This window comes from Cuculus canorus, chromosome 9, assembly GCF_017976375.1.
Source record: "Cuculus canorus isolate bCucCan1 chromosome 9, bCucCan1.pri, whole genome shotgun sequence".
NCBI lineage: Eukaryota > Metazoa > Chordata > Aves > Cuculiformes > Cuculidae > Cuculus > Cuculus canorus.
In genome coordinates this window covers 4,633,972-4,653,359 of record NC_071409.1, presented here as the reverse complement: position 1 = coordinate 4,653,359, position 19,388 = coordinate 4,633,972, and the positions used below count along the sequence as shown (strand labels likewise).

Here is a 19,388-nt window from a genome sequence, read left to right as displayed (position 1 = left end):
AGAGAACCTCATCTACTGGATTATCTTCCCCTTTACAATAAATAAGTAGGCATAAAGAGAAATCCAGAAATTTCTGGAAATATTACATGGCAGCTCATTTTCAAATGATAATTAATGATTTAGTGATTAAGAACTAAAGTTTTATCTACCCATTTACCTCAAGACCTTACACCTTGAGCAGGCAAACACGATCCACTCACACTTTGTGCCATTTGAGCCGGAGCCATGGCAAGGAAGCAAAGCAGCCACCTTAGTGGTGAAAGGTACAATTCCACATGGATGGTGTGGAATATGCCAGAAGAGAACATATTGAGCTATTTCAATGGTTTTACCTTGCTTACGATAAACATTCATCACAAAACTTTTATCAGATCAGAATAGACAAATTGCTTTCAACTTTCTTATGTATGTATTGCAATCTTTTTAAGGATTATTGCTTTATACACGCTGTTTTCTCTATTTTCTCACCATCACACTAAAAATAACAGCTGGGAACCTCTTGTACTCCATACCCAGTATTAACGAAACCACCAGCCAATACAGCTCTGACTGCTAGACCAGAAGAAAGGAAAGTTAGCCTGCATGAAAGAACAATAGATGAATTCCAGCTTTTCATTGCGTACTTAAGATACCTTGTAAACACATAATCTAAGATCAACAAAGCATCAAAAAAAAATAAACAACCAACCTTATTTGAGGTTGTTTCTATTACTTTTATTTGCTACCTGGTGACTATACCCACCTGACGGGACCAGCTATGACCATCTGTCCTATAACTGATGCTTGAACTATGAAATAATTATGACTACAGCAAGCAATATAACCCCACCATTAGCACGGTATTTTTGCAGGAATTATTCAATCAATAACATACCTAAATGGAAATAACATGGAAAATCAACATTTGCACTCATCTTAATACAAATTCCAGGCTAATTTAGAAGTATTTAATTTATTTGAGATGACTCCGTAAAATGAAAAATAAACCTAAAACATTTCTACAGTGTAAGGAGACCATATTGGTTTTATCGAATAAATCACGGGGTTTTGAACAATAAGATCAGGCAGAAAATGCGGAAGTAGTTCATAGGGGTTCTATTTTTTTTTTTACAGAAACACCTTCAGAATCCTCATGTGGGTGGAGAACTAGTACATCCTTGAAAAATTAAACCGTGGTTCTGCTCTGAGCGAGGACTGTGAAAATGTAATCAGGATATTGCACATATCTCATTACAAAGTCCTCTGGACAAGGGCTTCTCATTTTACAAAGAAATATTTGTTCTTTCTAAATGTTAGTCTGAAAATGTACTCTCAAATACAACAGCCAAACTTATTTTTTCCCTTCCCAATCATTCTCTTTAAAAACTACAATTATGAAGGTCAGGTTAGTCTTAAATGACATATGCACAATGTTGTTATCCAGCTGCTTTGTCCCTAATGCAGCAGTCATTTTCATCTTAATTCCTTGTAATTTGTAGGATAGCTGTCTTCCTATCAGGTTTCCAGCAGGGGTTTTCTCCATTTTAGACAGAGAAGGCTGCAGATTCTTACAACACTTTTAGAAAATCAATTCCTACTAAAATTTTTCAATGTAAGGATAGTAATCAGAATAAAAAAAATGCCTTTCCCTCCCACTGCTGGTTGTGCACGCTTTGATTCATGCACACATGCATATGAACGCTGGTTCTGTACCTGGAATAAGATAATCTGAACAACTCTGGCACACGTGGGAAAAAATACCTTGTCACGGTGGCTTCAAAAGCTTTACTGAAAGGAGCAGTAGGAGAAAGGCAAATCAGAAGCACTGTTTTAAACCTTTCAGCATATTCAGACTGAACTAATTATAAGACAGCTTATTAGAACAGAAACTTGTCCTTTTTCTTTTTTCCTGGTCTGTTCTTTGTTCTGACTAGAGAAGAACCGTGGCAAATATAAACAAGTATAGGATTATTATCCACTTTTTTTTAACAAGCTTGAAATGATGTAAGCATGAGAAATAGCCACAGTTTCCTATACCACTGCAAAAAGCATCTTAGTTTCCTTACTGTGAGGTGGAGGAATACCACCAAAGAGATTTAAACAAAATATTTTAATATATAAACTATGAAACCTTACCTTGCCAGCCTGGTTTGCACACTGGTTTGACATTAACTTGCACTAAGACATCTTCTGTTGCATGTTTTTGCCCACAGTCATAAGCTGTCACCATTATCTCATACTGGTGCTGTTTATCATAGCTCAGCTTCTCGGTGTTCCTGATGTTACCTATGGATTCAATGTAAGATAACATTCTGAAATTCATTCTTAGCTAAGCATACACAGACGATAACATGTGGGTCCTGGTTAATCAAGTCCTTCGTGAGCAGAAAGCTCTTTGAGGCACATGGGACATCCATGGCAGGACAGTTATGAGGTATGGAAAGTATTTTCTTTTGATCCCAAAGAGAAATAACAAGTTCTTAGCATACATAGGACACTAGGGACTTAACATGGTCATGCCTACACTAGAAAACAGCTGCTCAACAATACTTCCTAAAGCAAGACCAAAAGACTAATTAGCAGTTATATCCTGAAATGTAAAGTATAAGTAGTTACAACCTTATTTTCTGCATCACCCCCAGAATATATCGCTTCATTGTGGCAACCACATTCCTGAGATCCACTGCTGAACAACCCCCCTCGCCCGCCTAAGCATCTTTCTTTTCTCCCCTAAAGCTGTTACCCTTTAGGTGAGAGAGACCGTTAGCCCTTTTACATCTTTCCCTGGGCTTTAAAAACAGGAAACCCCCCAGAATCGTCAACTTTGATATGATAGCACAGAGTCATCACATAGAAAATAAAACTCTGCAACAATAGAGATTATTATCTGCTGGACTTGACACGTACATCAAAGCGACAAATTGCCTGTTTTGGGAAAAAAGACATTGCAACTTTCCTAAGGAAAAGGAAAGCTCTTTCTCAGAGTACTTCCTGCAGACCTGGAAGATCACCATCCAGAACATATGATTTTGTATGTTACAAGTATAGCATTTTAATTCTTTCCATTTCCACCAAGATGCACTCCTTGCTCAAACTGAAACTCGCTCCACCCTTTCGCTCAGGGCTGTACCACCTCTCTGAATGAGAATGTTCGTTCTGGAATTCAAGAGAAAAACTTAAGACATAACAACCGTTTTCAAGCACAGATCTGCAAAATCAAGTTGTTTGGGTTAAATTTGGAATAGGGAGATTCGCTTTTCACAATGGGTAAAAAAACCCAACCCCTCTATAAAAAAAACCCTAATTAGCACAGTGTTAACAGACAGCCTCAGGCAACTCATACGTCTATTTTAATCATCATATAGGTAACAAAATTGGGCACAATACCAACAAATTTGCATCAGAGAACGTTTACATCAGCTGGCACAGAGAGACATTCTCAGCAGGGAAAGATGTTGGAACTACGCAACATATTTCTGTCACAAAAGTGCAACCATCTATTCTAACTCTGTCTCTAATCCCAACGGATTTAAGCAATCATCATTATCTAAAAAAAAATGTGATTTTGACTGCAATTACTGTTGATTGTGGCATCACTGTTCTTTTAGTGAACAAATAGATAAAAAATATTAATTCATGACAAAGAAACTGCAACTATTACAACCTTATACCAATTGCTCACTGCAGACAGCAAAGTCATGTTTATATCAACAATGCTCTGCCTTTGCTGAAAAGCAGGTTCCAGGCACAAGGACAAAGATGTAACCAAGGTTTCTTGATACTTCACATGCTTTTGATCATGCCTCAGTCTCCAAGAAACTCAAGACCTCTCGTGAGCCACTTGCCCTGTGCGACAGGAGCTGAAAAGGCATAAGCAACAGCAATACTCGCTCTGTATCATGCTAATCTCCGCGTACTAGTTAACCGTGATAGCTGTTCACAAACCTGCTATGAAATTATGAAACCACCTGCGGCTCGTGTAAGTAAGCAGCAAGTCACTAGCAAACCACGTGGAGCTCTGGAAGAAACAATGGTCTCAAACAGAAGCACAAACTTCCTTTTGTGACAGCATGGGAGAACTCACAATTAGGAAAAGAATCTGTAAAGGGGAAGAGCTTCTAGGTGATTGCACACAAACATCTACTTTCAAATGACCTCTTCCTGTAAAAACTCCTTTGTGCAATTGCTCTCGCACAAAATTACTATGCCAGCTGACCTCATTTACTTAAACACAGCCACAGCCATTATGATTATACCTCTTATACTGTGCACTTGCCTCCCAATGGACTATAACGACACGGCTTCTTTCCCCCCAACTGTCATTTACAGTTTATTGATGTTAACAGTTCATTATTGCCTGATGCTCAGCTGTGCGGTGTGCAAGATAAATAATTTTTAGATGGGGAAAAGGTTTTCATAAAACATCCCAACATGAAAACGACTGTTTAGAGAAAAGAGTAGCTCCATGCATGCTTTCCATTTCCACTTTGGCCAAAAATCTGATTTAACTTCCAAAGACTACTTCCTTCTTACATACACCGTAGATAAAAGCTTCCATTAGGGAAGATAAATCAGGGCATGGCGAAGCATGCACACAGGGGGCTTGTTCAGGGGGAAACAAGTTCTAGGAGCACAGAAATTTCCATTTGGAACTTCTGCACAAAGCTGCACACGTGAATACCAGTTACAAGGACTCTTATTTATCAAGTTATGCCAACAGGGGACTGCTGAAGTACGTGAAAGACAGAGCTACTACTTTGTAGCTACTACTTTGTTGTCTGAGGCAGGCAGAGAATGGAAGGGAAGATCTTCCACACATCGTTAATGCAGCCCAGCCACCTCTCCCAAACTCAGTGCCAAGCTGTGTGCTGTTCCCTGGTGAGAACTTTACTGGGAAAAGCAGAAAGCTGATGGACAGGGCCACCGAGGTAAAAAATTGCTGCATGTGGAAAACTTAATATGGTTTATCAGTCTTCCAATAATATTATATACATTAGAAAAATAACTAAAATATATAGTAAAAAAACAACAAAAAACCCATTAAAAATATATTACTTCTCCAAAGATTATTTTCTTTTATATCCAGTAACGGATCCACTTTAGGAAGCACCACATATGGGTAGATCTGTGGACCCACACCCTAAAAGTCTTAACAATCAACAAACACATCCAGAATATTGTCAATTCTACGCTTAGATTCTGCTCCAGAAAGTTCAGAAGAATGTGACCAGCTATACACCAGTGAATAAATCCCATTAGGTAGGGCTATATGCTGCATGAGAAAATGCCATCACATGGATGGGAAACTAGATCTGAGACAATTAAGAGAATGGACTGAGGCACTTTCTGACCAAATCTTATGTAAACAGGATGGAATTTCCCAGTGTAACGGTTCCTTCGTTCTCAGAGATGAGAACAGGATTACTCTCGAGTTAAAACTGAAGCCAGGTTATCATCCAATACCAACAGGTAATGACACTATCTACAGAAATTACTGCTATCTGTCCCAGAACTGAGAATTGCTCCTTTTCCATACTCACCGTTTCTGTCAATAGCGAAAGGAACATCAGTTGTGACAATCTCATAATTACAGATCTGGCTATACTGTGGAGAACAGTCCTCATCTACGGCTTCTACCTGCAGGATGCTGTCATAGACCTTTCCCTCTGTCACGGTGGCTCTATACACACTCTCCTTGAAAGTCGGTGAAAACTCATTGACATCCTTTACCTGGATATGGACGACTGCCCTAAAATAGATAAGATGACTTTATCATAACACATCACTAACAGTTTGTTTTCTAAACACTTGAAAGGACTGACAAAGCCTGTCTATAAAACCACATAAATATCTGCTAAATGAGATATTATTGTTGTTCAATGTTTCATTTGACCAATTTAACATCTTAACGTGGCATTAGGTAAAATCCTATTGTCACAGCTCGTAGGGAGAGGACTTCATGGTGCTCCCTGTTCAAGTCAGTCTGCTTCTTCAAACGACCTCAGCAGAAAGTCAATGATATCATATCGGTGTGAAATGGGTTAATAAGCAGCGAAAGAGGAAGACAGTTACAGTAGTCTTAGATATTCACTACCTAAATACGGTCAGTTTATGAACAATCTTTGGTATTAAATAAATCTCTCACTTTCTGCTAAGTAGAATTATCTAATGCCTTAGTAATTACAACATTCTACATGTAAAACGTAGAGGGTCAAAAGTAACAAGTGTTAGTATTTAATGAGCAAACTCTTCAGGCCTGCCTTTGAAAGAATTTGCTACCTGGTATGATAAGCAAAGTAACAAGGGCTCAGAGAAGTGAAGGGACTTTCGAGATCAATAGCAGAGTCAGTAGTAAAGATTAGGACCTCAGCCCAGCTTCGCACGTGGCTTATTATGCAAACCACTATGAGAAGCTGTAACAAAGTCTGGTATTGATGGGCCGGATTTCATTTGGTCAGGATTAGACTAAAATCTTCCACAAGTGGAATGTACTCCCTCATTACTTATGTGTGAAGGAAAAATATCGTGACATTTAAAAATATGAAGCAAAAGTGTTTCTTCAACTTGATGGTTATTTGATATTGCAGGCCTCCTTCTAAATAGGAATTCTTTCTAAATATCCTGAAAATGTTCAGCATATATTATAGAGCTAATTAATTTTTTCATTGTCACATTGTCCTAGTTGAGCAAAAGGAAGAATGATTACTCTTAATCATTTATTTAAATGGCTCTCAGCAAAATGAACAATCTGTTCAGCACTTATACATCTACACGTGAATTACAGTAATCTTTAAAGACAAGGGTTAAAAAACCCATTCTGCCACTTAATCTTATGCAGGGACTTGGCTCCACAGTAAAAAGTACTACCTAGTAACCTGCCTCTTCCAGAGGACTTTAATTCCTCCGAGACTTCCTGTCTAAAAGCTAAGTTCAGAGACACACCATGCAAAGGCAACACTGCTGCAGCTTATACACATGCACATAGTAAAAAAAAAGAGCGTTTTCTCTTCTCTTACCATTTGAAATGAGATTAAGAGAGAGAAAAAAACCTATTTAGAATTTATAAGTATCGATTAAAAGCTGGCTTCCGTGTCCTGGATGATCTGTTTAGTCAATGTATTTAACACGAAAGCAAGAATGGAAAAAAAAAGTAAAACCAAGATGCATTTCTTCGCTTGAACAGGGATCTTATGAAAAGCTTCAAATGGAATCACTGCAGGACGGGTCAAACTGCAGGGGGCAAAAAAGAAAAGTATTTTCTCAAAGGAAAAAGAAATAAAAAGTAGATAGACTAGTATAACAATGGTTCATCTTGGTTTTACTTGGTTTCTGCCTGACTACAATATAAAAAGGAGCCCTTCAATATGACCTGTGTGGTACAGCAAATGTATGGCAAAGCGGGAGAAAAAAAAAAATTCTCCTCATTTTTACCCACTTGTGAGATTTCTTCCAGTTTGTTCCAGCTGGTCCTGATCCACAGTCATAGGCCTGGATGATGAATGTGTATTCCTTTTGCAGTTCACAGTCAATAGGGCTTTTTGCTCGGAGACGGCCTTCTCCAGACGTCTTGTTTAGCACAACAGCTTCAAAAGGCATTTCTTGTCCGTGGATTTTAAAAGCACAGATTTCACCTGTGAAGAACAGTATAAAATGATCATAACAAGAGAGATCAAGGTCTTACGCACTAGAGTGACACTCAAGAAATTAGCAATAGCTTTTATTTCAAATGCTGTTATAGATAGGGGAAGTATAGAATCAGGCAACAGTTCCAAAGCATCCGAAAGAGCCATTAGCCGCAGCCCGCACAGCGTGATGCCGGGAGTGCAGCTCCGGTCACGTACTTCCCTCTTCCTCTGTCATTACTAAATGGTTTCTTAAAGCCCTGGAGATTATTCCCTGGATATGGCACTAACAGTAATGCTGAGTTAAATTATTTCTGAGCTATATTAAGATGACTGCATTTAGTTAAAGAAAATAGCAGAAAGAAAACCAGAGAGTATTTTAGAGATGGGCTTTTGTAACTACTGTCACTCCCTTCCTTGAGACACTCGAGCTGCCAGATGATAGCAGATGTTCAGATTCTTGCACTTCAGTTTCCCAAGAGTGGAAAATCTAATGACGCAGAACATGGGCACATTCAAAACATACCTTGCTTTACTTACAGGCATACATCATCTTTGGAACAGAAGTAGCTGAAGGGACACAGACAAGTGTCCCATTTGGACATCTTAGTCTCCCACCCACATTCACACGCTCATACAGGAATGCCTTCTTGGCAGCAACTCGCTCTGCCACCAAACAGCCTCCTAATATCTATAGCCTCTCTCCCTTGAATACTATATAACAAACCAGATGACATTATAAGGACTAAAAAAAATTGTTTGGACACAAGAGACAACATAAAAAAAAAAAATCTTGTGACAATGAGTCTGGAAGGTGGGGAAAACCCAATTTCTGGCGACTTTTTTTATACTTCATACTGATGGCAAGAATATGCACGCTGAATTCATTTTTAGCCACTCCAGAATCCAACTTTAAAAATAAAATATTTATACAAAGACCAACGTGGCATAAATATTTTCATGACACATTAAACACATGCTCTTTTATGAGCAAGTCAGTCTCGAGACATGCATTATAGATTCAAAGCTGTCTCCCACTCACATAATCCTTCTCCATTTATTTCCAATTTACAGTTGCAGCCTTTTAGAAATCTCCTTGCCAATCCTATCTAAGTCAACTGCCAAATCCTAAACTAACTCTGAATCTACGACCTCTAATTCAAGCCTGGCTTCTCTCTCCTTTTCTATTAGAATATATTGTTTATTTTTAGAGAAGAGAGGAGACAGGAATTTTATAAAAGTGCTTGGAGTCCATTCTTACTATTGTATGTGAGAAAGAGAAAATGGGAAGGCTGCGTGTGTGGTGAGGGTGGGGATTAGGATACACGCAGAGTATTAAATACAGGCTTTTTACGTTATTCTCTCTACTACCACAACATAGGTTTCCCTTTATTATAATGAGAGGTGAAGCTGGGCAATATATACATTGACATTTAGGTAAATGAATCCTACGCTTAACAATTCTAATCAATCCTATGAACATCTTTATAGGATCAGCACACGCTTGTTTTAATCATTATGAGGCCCAAGGAAAATACACTGAAGAGCTGCTCGGATATTTGCTTGCCCCAACCCCTCACTCAGTGGCACGAAAGGGTGGTGAGGTTTCTCAAGACAGACAAAAGACATGCTCTCTTCCAAGCTCTTGTTTGTTCATTGTCAATGAGCCCAAATATTTGGGCTATAGATAGAGGAACAGATTTTGCTCTGAGAATCCGAGTCTGACAAAGACTATCACTTTGCACGTGCACAAAAGCAGAGTCCACAATGTTTATCAACGGTTGCACAGGAAAGAAAGCATACGACAAAGCGGAGGCTGAAGTGGTTTGTTTGATAGTGGGTGCTGATCATTGAGTTCACATCTGATCACTGTCACACACACCTCTGGAAAATAAGGATCCTGATTTCCCTGCAACTACAGAATGATTCATTCATTCAAAATGATGATTTTAATGCTATTTTAATTGGATACGAAAATAACAGTGTAAATGTGGGAAGCGTAATGGAAAACATCCTATTTGTTGTGTTCTGTAACAGTGGCCTTCACAGTTTCTCAATAACAGTTTTCCTCAGACACACAATCCAGCAAGAGAAATTATAACTTCAGTGTGTTGTGCTTATTATTTTATCGATCTGCTGTTTGATTGTAAAAACCTCAGCATTTACAGACATCCAAGCCCACTATTCTTAAAAAACAGAAATAGCTCAGGGCAGAAAGAAAGTTTTCCCAGACTTAATCTAAACAGTTATCACTTTCTCCTCCCGAAACACAGGGGCCTGATGCACAGCACTCATAGAAGCAGCACATGTTCTAACCAGTTCTCAGACAGTACTTTAGAAGTCTCTATATCCTGCTCCTGTTCTAGACACTCTAGCTTTATATATAACCCTAATTTTATCTCTTATATCCCCATTTGCCAAAGATAAAGTAATGACAGCTGTATGGATAATGGGAGATATTTGTAAAGACACTGCAAAAAACCCAGGCAGACTTCCAGATCCTGGCTACAGCAACCTACTCACAGGAAAACAACTGTAGATGCTTTTAAAAACGAGCTAGAATTTTTTTCACAAGAGGATTCTACTGCTGTTTCCAAAGAAATGAGTTAACATTGTTGGAAAGTGAAAATGTATCATAGAATCACCAGGTTGGAAAGGACCCACTGAATCATCGAGTCCAACCATTCCTAACACTCCCTTAAACCATGTCCCTAAGCACTTCATCCACCCGTTCCCTAAACACCTGCAGGGAAGGTGACTCGACCCCCTCCCTGGGCAGCTGTTCCAGTACCCAATGACTCTTTCCGTGAAGAATTTTTTTCTGATATCCAACCTGACCCTCCCCTGTTGGAGCTTGAGGCCATTCCCTCTAGTCCTGTCCCCTGTCACTTGGGAGAAGAGCCCAGCTCCCTCCTCTCCACAACCTCCTTTCAGGTAGTTGTAGAGAGTAATAAGGTCTCCCCTCAGCCTCCTCTTCTCCAGGCTAAACAACCCCAGCTCTCTCAGCCACTCCTCGTAAGACTTGTTCTCCAGCCCCCTCACCAGCTTTGTTGCTCTTCTCCGGACACACTCCAGAGCCTCAACATCCTTCTTGTGGTGAGGGGCCCAGAACTGAACACAGTACTCAAGGTGCGGTCTCACCAGTGCCGAGTACAGGGGCAGAATCCCCTCCCTGGACCTGCTGGTCACACCGTTTCTGATCCAAGCCAAGATGCCATTGGCCTTCTTGGCCACCTGGGCCACTGCTGGCTCATGTTCAGTCGCTGTCAACCATTACCCCCAGGTCCTTCTCTTCCGTGCAGCTCTCCAGGCACTCTTCCACCAGTCTGTAGCTCTGCAGAATCATAATGGTTCTAAAAAGATACTTTAATGACTGTATAGGAAATGGAAATGAGAACAGAGCTGTAACAGCTGTAAAGATGGGTAGACAAGGTACTCAAGGACATGGTTTAGTGGCAGATAGGAATGGTTGGACTCAACGATCCAAGAGGTCTTTTCCTACCTAGTGATTCTATAACAAAGTCCACCATTACACTGCGAGATGCATGCATTTACAGATACGCAGAACTACTACTACTGAACATTACAAGTGGTGCCTTTAAAATATAATTTATACTATTTTGTCCTTATTAAAAGGAGCTACAGGTTTTCATTTACACCCAGCCGAGCTAGACCCACCCAATACCAACGGGAATGGTGCCAAGCCTGTATTATTCTCTGGATTCTTCGGTACACACCACTATGTAACCCACTTGAGGAAGAAGAGCCTGGGTCTCCCTCTGATTCAGGCTCACCATTAAGTTGCAGAACAACCACATTCGAGACCTTGGCATCACCCACCTTCCTTCTCCTTTGTAAGGCTGAAATAATTAAGAGCGCAAATTGGGACACCGTTTCCTCACAACAGACAACCCAAAATATTTGGCTTTGTTCTTCATTTCAATCAAATGGATTTGGGAACAGGTGTGCACAGGATCTAGTGATCATAAAATCAGGGGTGGCAGCGAACTGACTAAGCAGGGATAAGGTGGTGAGAAGGGTAGAAGCACATCTGTAAATCCTACAGAGATTGCATTCAGCCTCAAGGGGACATATATCTTCTCCCAGGGCCAGATTTCCAGATAAGGGTTTCAACTTGTTTCCTATAAAATCTTCTGGTTGCAAGGTGGAACTTTACCCAGAGCTGCTTCATTTTGATACATAATTTAATTAAATTCTGAACATGTATTTTCTCTTCAAAGCATTCAGACTAGCAGTAGCCATAAGCACCTATCAGTCTTGCAGCCTACAGTATTTTAAATTGAGAGCTCTGGTAGAGATCCATACATCACCGTGTATAACAATCACATAATTTCCTCTGTAAAAATTACAATAGCCTGGAAAAAGTTATTGACAGTTTATCATTTTTGAAATATAACCAACAATTCTCTCCATTATTTAGAAATTGCTAAGGACAATGTTTCATATTCAGCAACATTTACATAGAAGATTCAGTGATTATAAGCCTTAATCAACAAATGTGTATTACAAATTACTGCTTTTTATATGAAAAACAACACTCAAGCTTTTGTCAGTAGAAATAAAAATCTTCAATGTTACTCCTTTAACAACTACACAGAATTATTTACTTGAACTCAATTTCATAGAATCACTAGTTTGGAAAAGACCTCTTAGATCATCGAGTCCATTCCTATCTGCCACAAAACCATGTCCTTGAGTAAGGTAGTTAAAAAATTACATACTTAAAATTTTGACTTTCACAGATACCTTTGTTTTCATTACACCAAGAATACAGAAGACGTAAGTGAAAAGTTGACATTTGATCAGTTTCGTCCATAGTTAATAAAAGGCAACGGTTGTATGTGAAGGAGCGATCACAAAATGTTGTTGCATTTGGCCATATGAGGTTGAACAAGGCTCAGTGCCGAGTCCTGCACTTGGGACACAACAACCCCAGGTAATGTTGCAGGCTTGAGGAAGAGTGGGAAAGATGCCCATCAGAACAGGCCCCATGTGTGCTGGTGGACAGCAGATGGACATGAGCCAGCAGTGGCCCAGGTGGCCAAGAAGGCCAACAGCATCCTGGCTTGGATCTGGGGTGGCCAGCAGGAGCAGGGAAGGGATTGTGCCCCTGTACTTGGCGGTGGTGAGGCTGCATCTTGAATCCTGGGTTCAGTTTTGTGCCCCTCACTACAAGAAGGACACTGAGAGGCTGAAACATGTCCAGAGAAGGAGAATGGAGGTGGGGAAAGGTCTGGAGTACAGGGTTTCTCTGATTGGCTGAGGGAATTGGGATTGTTTAGCGTGGAGAAGAGAAGGCTGAGGGGAGACCTCTACAACTACCTGAAAGGAGACTGTGGTGAGGTGGGCGTTGGTCTCTTCTCCCAAGTAACAAGTGATAAAGTGAGCGGAAATGGCCTCAAGTTGTGCCAGAGGAGGTTTAAACTGGATATTAGGAAAAAAATATTTCCAAAAAGGCTTGTCAAGCATTTGGAACTGGCTGTCCAAGGAAGTGGTTGAGTCACCAACCCTGATGGTAGTTAGAAGACACATAGATGTGGTTCTCAGGAACATGGTTCAGTGGTAGAATTGGCAGTGTTATGTTTCCAGTTGGACTCTATGATCTGAAAGGTCTTTTCCTTCTTAAATAATTCTGTGGTTCTACAATTAACTCCAACCAGAGTTCCCTGGGTGTTCTAGTCTCTCCATTGGCCTTACGATTGCTTATGGAGCCAAGTTTACACAGCTGCGTTCAGGACATGTCTGTGTGTAGACACATGTATTTGTTCCTGCCATGAACTCCCAAACCATTTGCTAATTTCAACTACATTGTAAAAAAAGACGAGTTTTTTTCTCATAAGTGCTATGAAATTATGCACCTGCCCAATACAAAGACACTAAAGAAACAGCTTAAGGGTGACAAAGAGGCCACATCTCACTAGAGGGCAAACAGACACAAAGACTTTGTAAAAGCTCAACAAGAAGAAAAGCTTTGATTCTATCTTGCACCTTTTTAGTACCAGTAAATCAAACATGAAGCTCAAACCTGTGGGAGACCACGCTTCATTAGTGCACTGTTGACAAAACTACTCATTTATATTCGTATCCTGTTCGGACGTGATTAGTCTCTAGCTTTTATTATATTTCTATGTGTGGTTTTTCAGACGCGCATATCAACATATCTGGTAAGTTATTTAGAACGAAGGCTGGGGTTTTGTACTTCTCGGGGTAAGCACAGTGTCCCTGAAAGATCCAGAAGCTCCTAAAAATAAAAGCTGTTATGATATGCAAATCCACCTACACTGTAGAAGACACAAACATTCTTGAGTTTCAATTCAAAGAACAGAGACAGGAACACCAGGACCAAGGCAACCCTGTGACCTCTGAAGACTTGCATATGAATGACAATAGCACTGCTTTTTCCTTATGTGTGTCCTTCAAGAACTTGATTCAGCTACATGGATCCATTACATCATATCAGAGGTCTTTGACAACCATCAGTAATGCACCTTCTTCATATTCTACACGGCATATCTAGACTTCAGAATTACATAAAACATTTCAATTTGCTTGTGGATATGACTTCCCTCTTGCTACAATTAAAGATGTTAAACCCCTCTTGCGAATGAAACTGAATTACTCTGAATCCAATTTGAATCCTTAACCCTTTAGACGTGCTTTGCCTCCACATATAGATAGACATCCAACACAGACATGCTGTTCTTTGAACCCTGATCACCAAAGATCTCTGTTGGTAGCTGGATGAAAATCTGCTAATAAGCAATGCAGTCAGGACTACTATTCAACTTGATGTCTGTTTTCTCAGAAATGCAGCATGGAACCAATATGTGCAATGGATGTTGGGTTTTTCAGTGAGTTTGTTTGTTGTTTCTCTCGTATTTTTTTAATTCAGCCTTCCAGGATAACAACCGTACATAAGTTTCTCTGCTGGAATCCTGCAAATATCTCCTGCAGTGCAGAGCTGCCAACCTTTCAAGTGTCTCCAATTAGAATTACAGAACATCAAAGGTTACGTTTTGAGGGAGGCAAGGGTGGTTGTTTGGGGAAAGAAGGGAAAATAATAACTAGCGATGTGAAATATCTCTTAGGATAGAAAAAAAAATTAAGGCAGTAACTACTGTATATGCTTTTCCAGCTCATTGAAGTCAATGCTATTAAACTCACACTGAAATACTAAAATCCAGGAAGCAATACTGAAATCAGCTGAAGGAGGTGTTCATATCTTAATAAAATACAAAAATTATTATTTCCTCATATCCAGTTTTATGGGCAACAAACTCTGCAAAGCAAGAGCATAAATCCACTGCTACCCTTCTTATTCTATTCCTATGGATCTGAAATTGGAAAGCGGAGGAAACTGCGCTTGCACTTCAAGTGATTCATGGTTGCCATAAGCTCACACCAAACGAACCAGACTTCATTCTTCTGCTGAAGCAGGGACCCATTGCTCAGAATGAAAAGACAGTTCTGTGGGTAGCACATAAGCAGCAGGCACATTTGGGTTTCTTCCTGGCTCCACAATAAGTTTCCCAGGAAAAAATCACTTTGGGTCATGAAGGCACTCAGCAACAACGCACGTGAAAACCCTAAACTACAATCTTGTTTAAATAAGCTTGTTTAAAAAGTGCATTTTTTATGAACATGCTCTGGTTACAGTGAAATAGATGGTCACGTTGCTCTGTTGGAAATTAGACCACCACTGCTTAGATGCATAAAACGTCACATTGTGCACTCAGATCTGCACAAGAGACCCTTGTGCTGCAGCTTAAATTATGGAGAATTGATATAAATTCATTTGAAGACCGCAATAAACATCGAGGTGGACCAGAAAAATACCTAGCAAGGAGACCAGAGTTTGTGCACATGGATGTTCTTAGTTAAATAACGATTAAGCAGTTTTTGAACACTCTCCATTCTAAAAGCATGGGAATATACAATATCGTCATTAGTTCCTTCCATCAAACAAACACATAACAAATTAACATAATAACCTCAACATTTCTCAATCTCTTATTCCTGCCAAAATCTGCAAGATGCAAGGCAGAAAGGAAGCAAGACGGTATGATTTTAGGAACAGTACGATAAAAGCATACTATTATAATCATGGAACTCCGTGCCCACCTGCAGCCGTGGAAAGCTGTTGTTAACCTCATGACTCTTGTTTGCAAGTGTCCTGTGGATTCGGCAGTGCATCTGCATATCACAGACACACACTCATGACACACCAACAGCCATCTAATTTTGTTAGAATGCTGTAAAGGCAGTCTCTAACAGTTACGTGATCTTTACCGAGAAATATTAACTTTGCCATTTGTTTTGTTTAGAACACCACATTATAATGAACTATTTGAAAAATAATCCTGCAACCGTGCAGTTAAACCTGCAAAAATCCGCATTAATAAAAGGAACTTTATCCCCCAGGAGCTCAGTGGACCAAAATTATTTGACTCCCAATTGGGTCATTTTCTAATCTGCTTTTCCCAAGTGTCAATAACAAACACCCATGTCCAGGTCGCCCTTTCTCCCACACTATCTGCATCATTTGATGAGTGCTCACTTGAAGCTGCAACATTTGCAGTCAGTGATTACAATTTCCTGCTGCCACAGCAGATGAAACAGAACTGCGCTTCATTTTTCAGTAAACACAGAAGCTACTGCTGCCCTAATTCAATATCTGAAAGATGGATCATGAAGCTATTTCATCTCTCCACTACTGAGGACTACACTGAGAAAAATAGGAACTAACTTGCTTAGTGAGGCACCGACCCATTTCACTATGGATACCCTTTGAAAAAAGTGAACCTATTTTTATAAGGGACCTCTGCATGTAAGATTAAAAGGGTTATTACAATGCTTGCAATAATTTCTAGCCACTAAGTATTGCTGAGCTTCTAAAGGATAAATGCTAATAAAATACACAACAGTAGCTAATGACATGTAACGTGACTGGAATTTCACATTAAATAAAGAGCCAGCATCAGGAACGTTGGCTGGCAAATAGGTACTGCTAACAGAATTCCTGTCCTCTGGTAGGCAAACGCAGCACAAATATTTTCTGCGGTAGGACAGCTGGACCAACGTGCCCTGCTAGATCTGCCTCTCTCGTGAGAGATACAAAGATAAATAAGAAAATGAGCAGCACCGTGTCACATTCTGATTAGAAAATCAGCGCCTGTTTAGTCTATTGAGGACTGACAGAAAAACTTACTTTTTGATTAAACTACTTTCCCTGGGGCCCTATATCAAGGCAGACAATTTCTGAGATAAAGCTTGGAAAATGTCACATTTATTAAAATCATTCCATTGAATAATTTAAAATGTATTGTTTTGGGGTATAGCCCGCTAATTCAAAGCACACAGCAAATGACTGACTCATTTTTCTCTTTTTACTCAAAGGCATCAGTCAGCTTCGACTTCAGAATTATACTGGGAACTCTGGACTGGTGAAGACAAAATATAAGCAGTGGACTTGACCACACAAATCAAATGAGAGGCAAGCTGGGTCTTTCTTGCAAAAACAGTAACAAGAAAATAGTTCCAAATATGTAGAACAAAACAGAAATTACTTTTGCGCTTTACAGAAAAGTGAGGCAGACATAAAGGATTGCCTACTGGTTGTTAGCAATAGACTGGTGGCCTTCTTCCACCATCCCAAGATTTTAAGGAGGCCACTCACCCTCTTATTTTCCCAGATTTGTAATTTGAGCGATCAGGCTGATGATAACGTCACACCTCAAGAAAGCACTATGGAACCACCCAAGAGTAATGGGTGGCCATTTGAGGCGATGCGCAAAGAGGAGTCCGCAGACAGCCGAGTACCAACCGCTCTCCGCTAGGAACCAAGCAGTGCCACTAGCAGGAGGGAAGGGCTGCCGATGTGCCAGTCGCACGGCTGGCAAGCCTGAAGTGAGAGCGCTCTGGATGCCTGCGTACAAAAAGACTGCAAGATCCTCCTCTGAATTTTGCATTTTCTTTTTAAATAAAAACTTTTTTTATGAGAACGTTCCCCAAAGTTTGTATGCAGACACGTCAGGTTTGTGAATATGGGCGTTAGAGAGGTGCAACACAAAATACCTTTGGATAATCATGGAATCTTCACAGCAATGGTAGCCTATGAAATTATGCAGTTTAGAGCTTTTAATTGACTCCTGAACTCTTGTTACCACACAAATATGTCAGAGGCATGCTAGGTATCTCCGGACTGTTTCATCTTACGCCCATAAAAACACACGAGAGAGGAAGCTGTGAGTGAGAAGTGAGGAAAGTGGTAAAATGCCCACCCATCCCAACTTTTCACTCAGCTATTTGCTATGGCCTCTTCTCACGGAAGCAGATTAAATAAAAAGCTTAGGAACATTAATCCACTCTTGGCATGGAGCCTCGGCACAAGGGTTTAATCTGTGCATCCTGCAGATGTGCAGTAAAGTAGAGCACTGAGTTTAATTGTTACAAGAGTACCATATGGTTCCTCCTGATCACGGCATTTTTTCATTTAGTTTTACTTCCACTTGTCTGTCCTTAAATAATCCGAAATATTCTGCTCCAAGTGTAAAGTCATAACTTGGCCTGGATCTCTAGACGCGATGACTTACTTTGGACACAAATGCTTCTACTACAAAGCATTATCACAAATGAAAAATAACAGTCAAAATTATAGCATCTGGCTTTTTATCAACATGGAAATCACAGAGTGAAGATAACGAATTCATCAAAAAAAAGGTAAATGCAAATTCTGCTAGAAGATCATCTGCACTTCAATTTGTGTGGACACTGAATTATTATTTCTAAAAAAAATATTTTCAGCTTATCTTACTCCTCCAAGCCTTACAATCTCCTTTTTTTTTCCCCCCTGTATAGTTTACTTCCTACCATACCTTTATAAAGATAAATATAGGTGCCACTGCATACTCTGCTGCTCTTGAGCCTATGGTTGCTCCCCCCTCATCACCGATGAGTTCACCCAACCCCTCCAGCCACTGGCCATAGCTCAGTCAGTACATGGGTTTTATGCAGAACCGGTTTGTAGCGACTTGTCACGCACAAGCAGTTCATGAGAAAGCCTGGGTTTTAGGCACAGAAATGCAAAAGAGACTCCTCGTTAGCTCTGTGCAGGTGCCTTCGCCTGCTCATGCTCAGTATTTGACACAATGGAGGCGCGAGAACCTCAGCTGTGTGAGCCGCCTGCCTCACTACTTAAGAGCTGTCCTTGAACAACCGCTCTTCTGTTCCTTAATTTCCAGCTTGTGATTCTGCTAACAACAGCACAAATACTGAAGCAGTACGAAATCACAGAATTATCGAATGTCCTGAGTTGGAAGGGACCCACAAGGATTATCGAGTCCAACTCCTGTCCCTGCACAGGACACCCCAACACTCACACTGTGTGTCTGAGGGCGTTGGCCAAATGCTCCTTGACTATTGTCAGGCTCGGTGCCGTCACTGCTTCCCTGGGAGCTGCTCCAGTGCTCCACCACCCTCTGGGGGAAGAACCTTCTCCTAATATCCAACATAACCCTCTCCTGGCACACTTTCCTGCCGTTCCCTCAGGTCCTAAACCTCAGACTATGCAGAGACCATAACTTACACCTATTCAGACTTTAGTAAGATCCTTGCTTTTTATTGCAGGAGCATCAGCCCTAACAGGTCCTGATACATCCAGGGATTCAGGTGGGACTCCAGCCACCAAAACAATTTCAGAAGCACAGACCCTTGGCACAATATTTATAACAGAAGGGAGGACTGTGCACCAGTAAATCTCAGACTGAT

At 40.3% G+C, this 19,388-nt stretch overlaps 1 protein-coding gene across 4 annotated transcripts in view; it reads right to left on the bottom strand.

Annotated features, from left to right (window-relative positions):
- Positions 1-19,388, bottom strand: part of CLSTN2 (calsyntenin 2) — a 558,864-nt gene that overhangs the window by 83,187 nt on the left and 456,289 nt on the right. For all 4 annotated transcript variants that reach the window (XM_054073857.1, XM_054073858.1, XM_054073859.1 and 1 more), the window contains 3 exons: positions 7,415-7,610; positions 5,520-5,728; positions 2,116-2,265 (listed from right to left, as the gene is read on the bottom strand). In XM_054073857.1, coding sequence (XP_053929832.1) covers positions 2,116-2,265; positions 5,520-5,728; positions 7,415-7,610 — 555 coding nt within the window. The remainder of the gene's footprint in view (positions 1-2,115; positions 2,266-5,519; positions 5,729-7,414; positions 7,611-19,388) is intronic.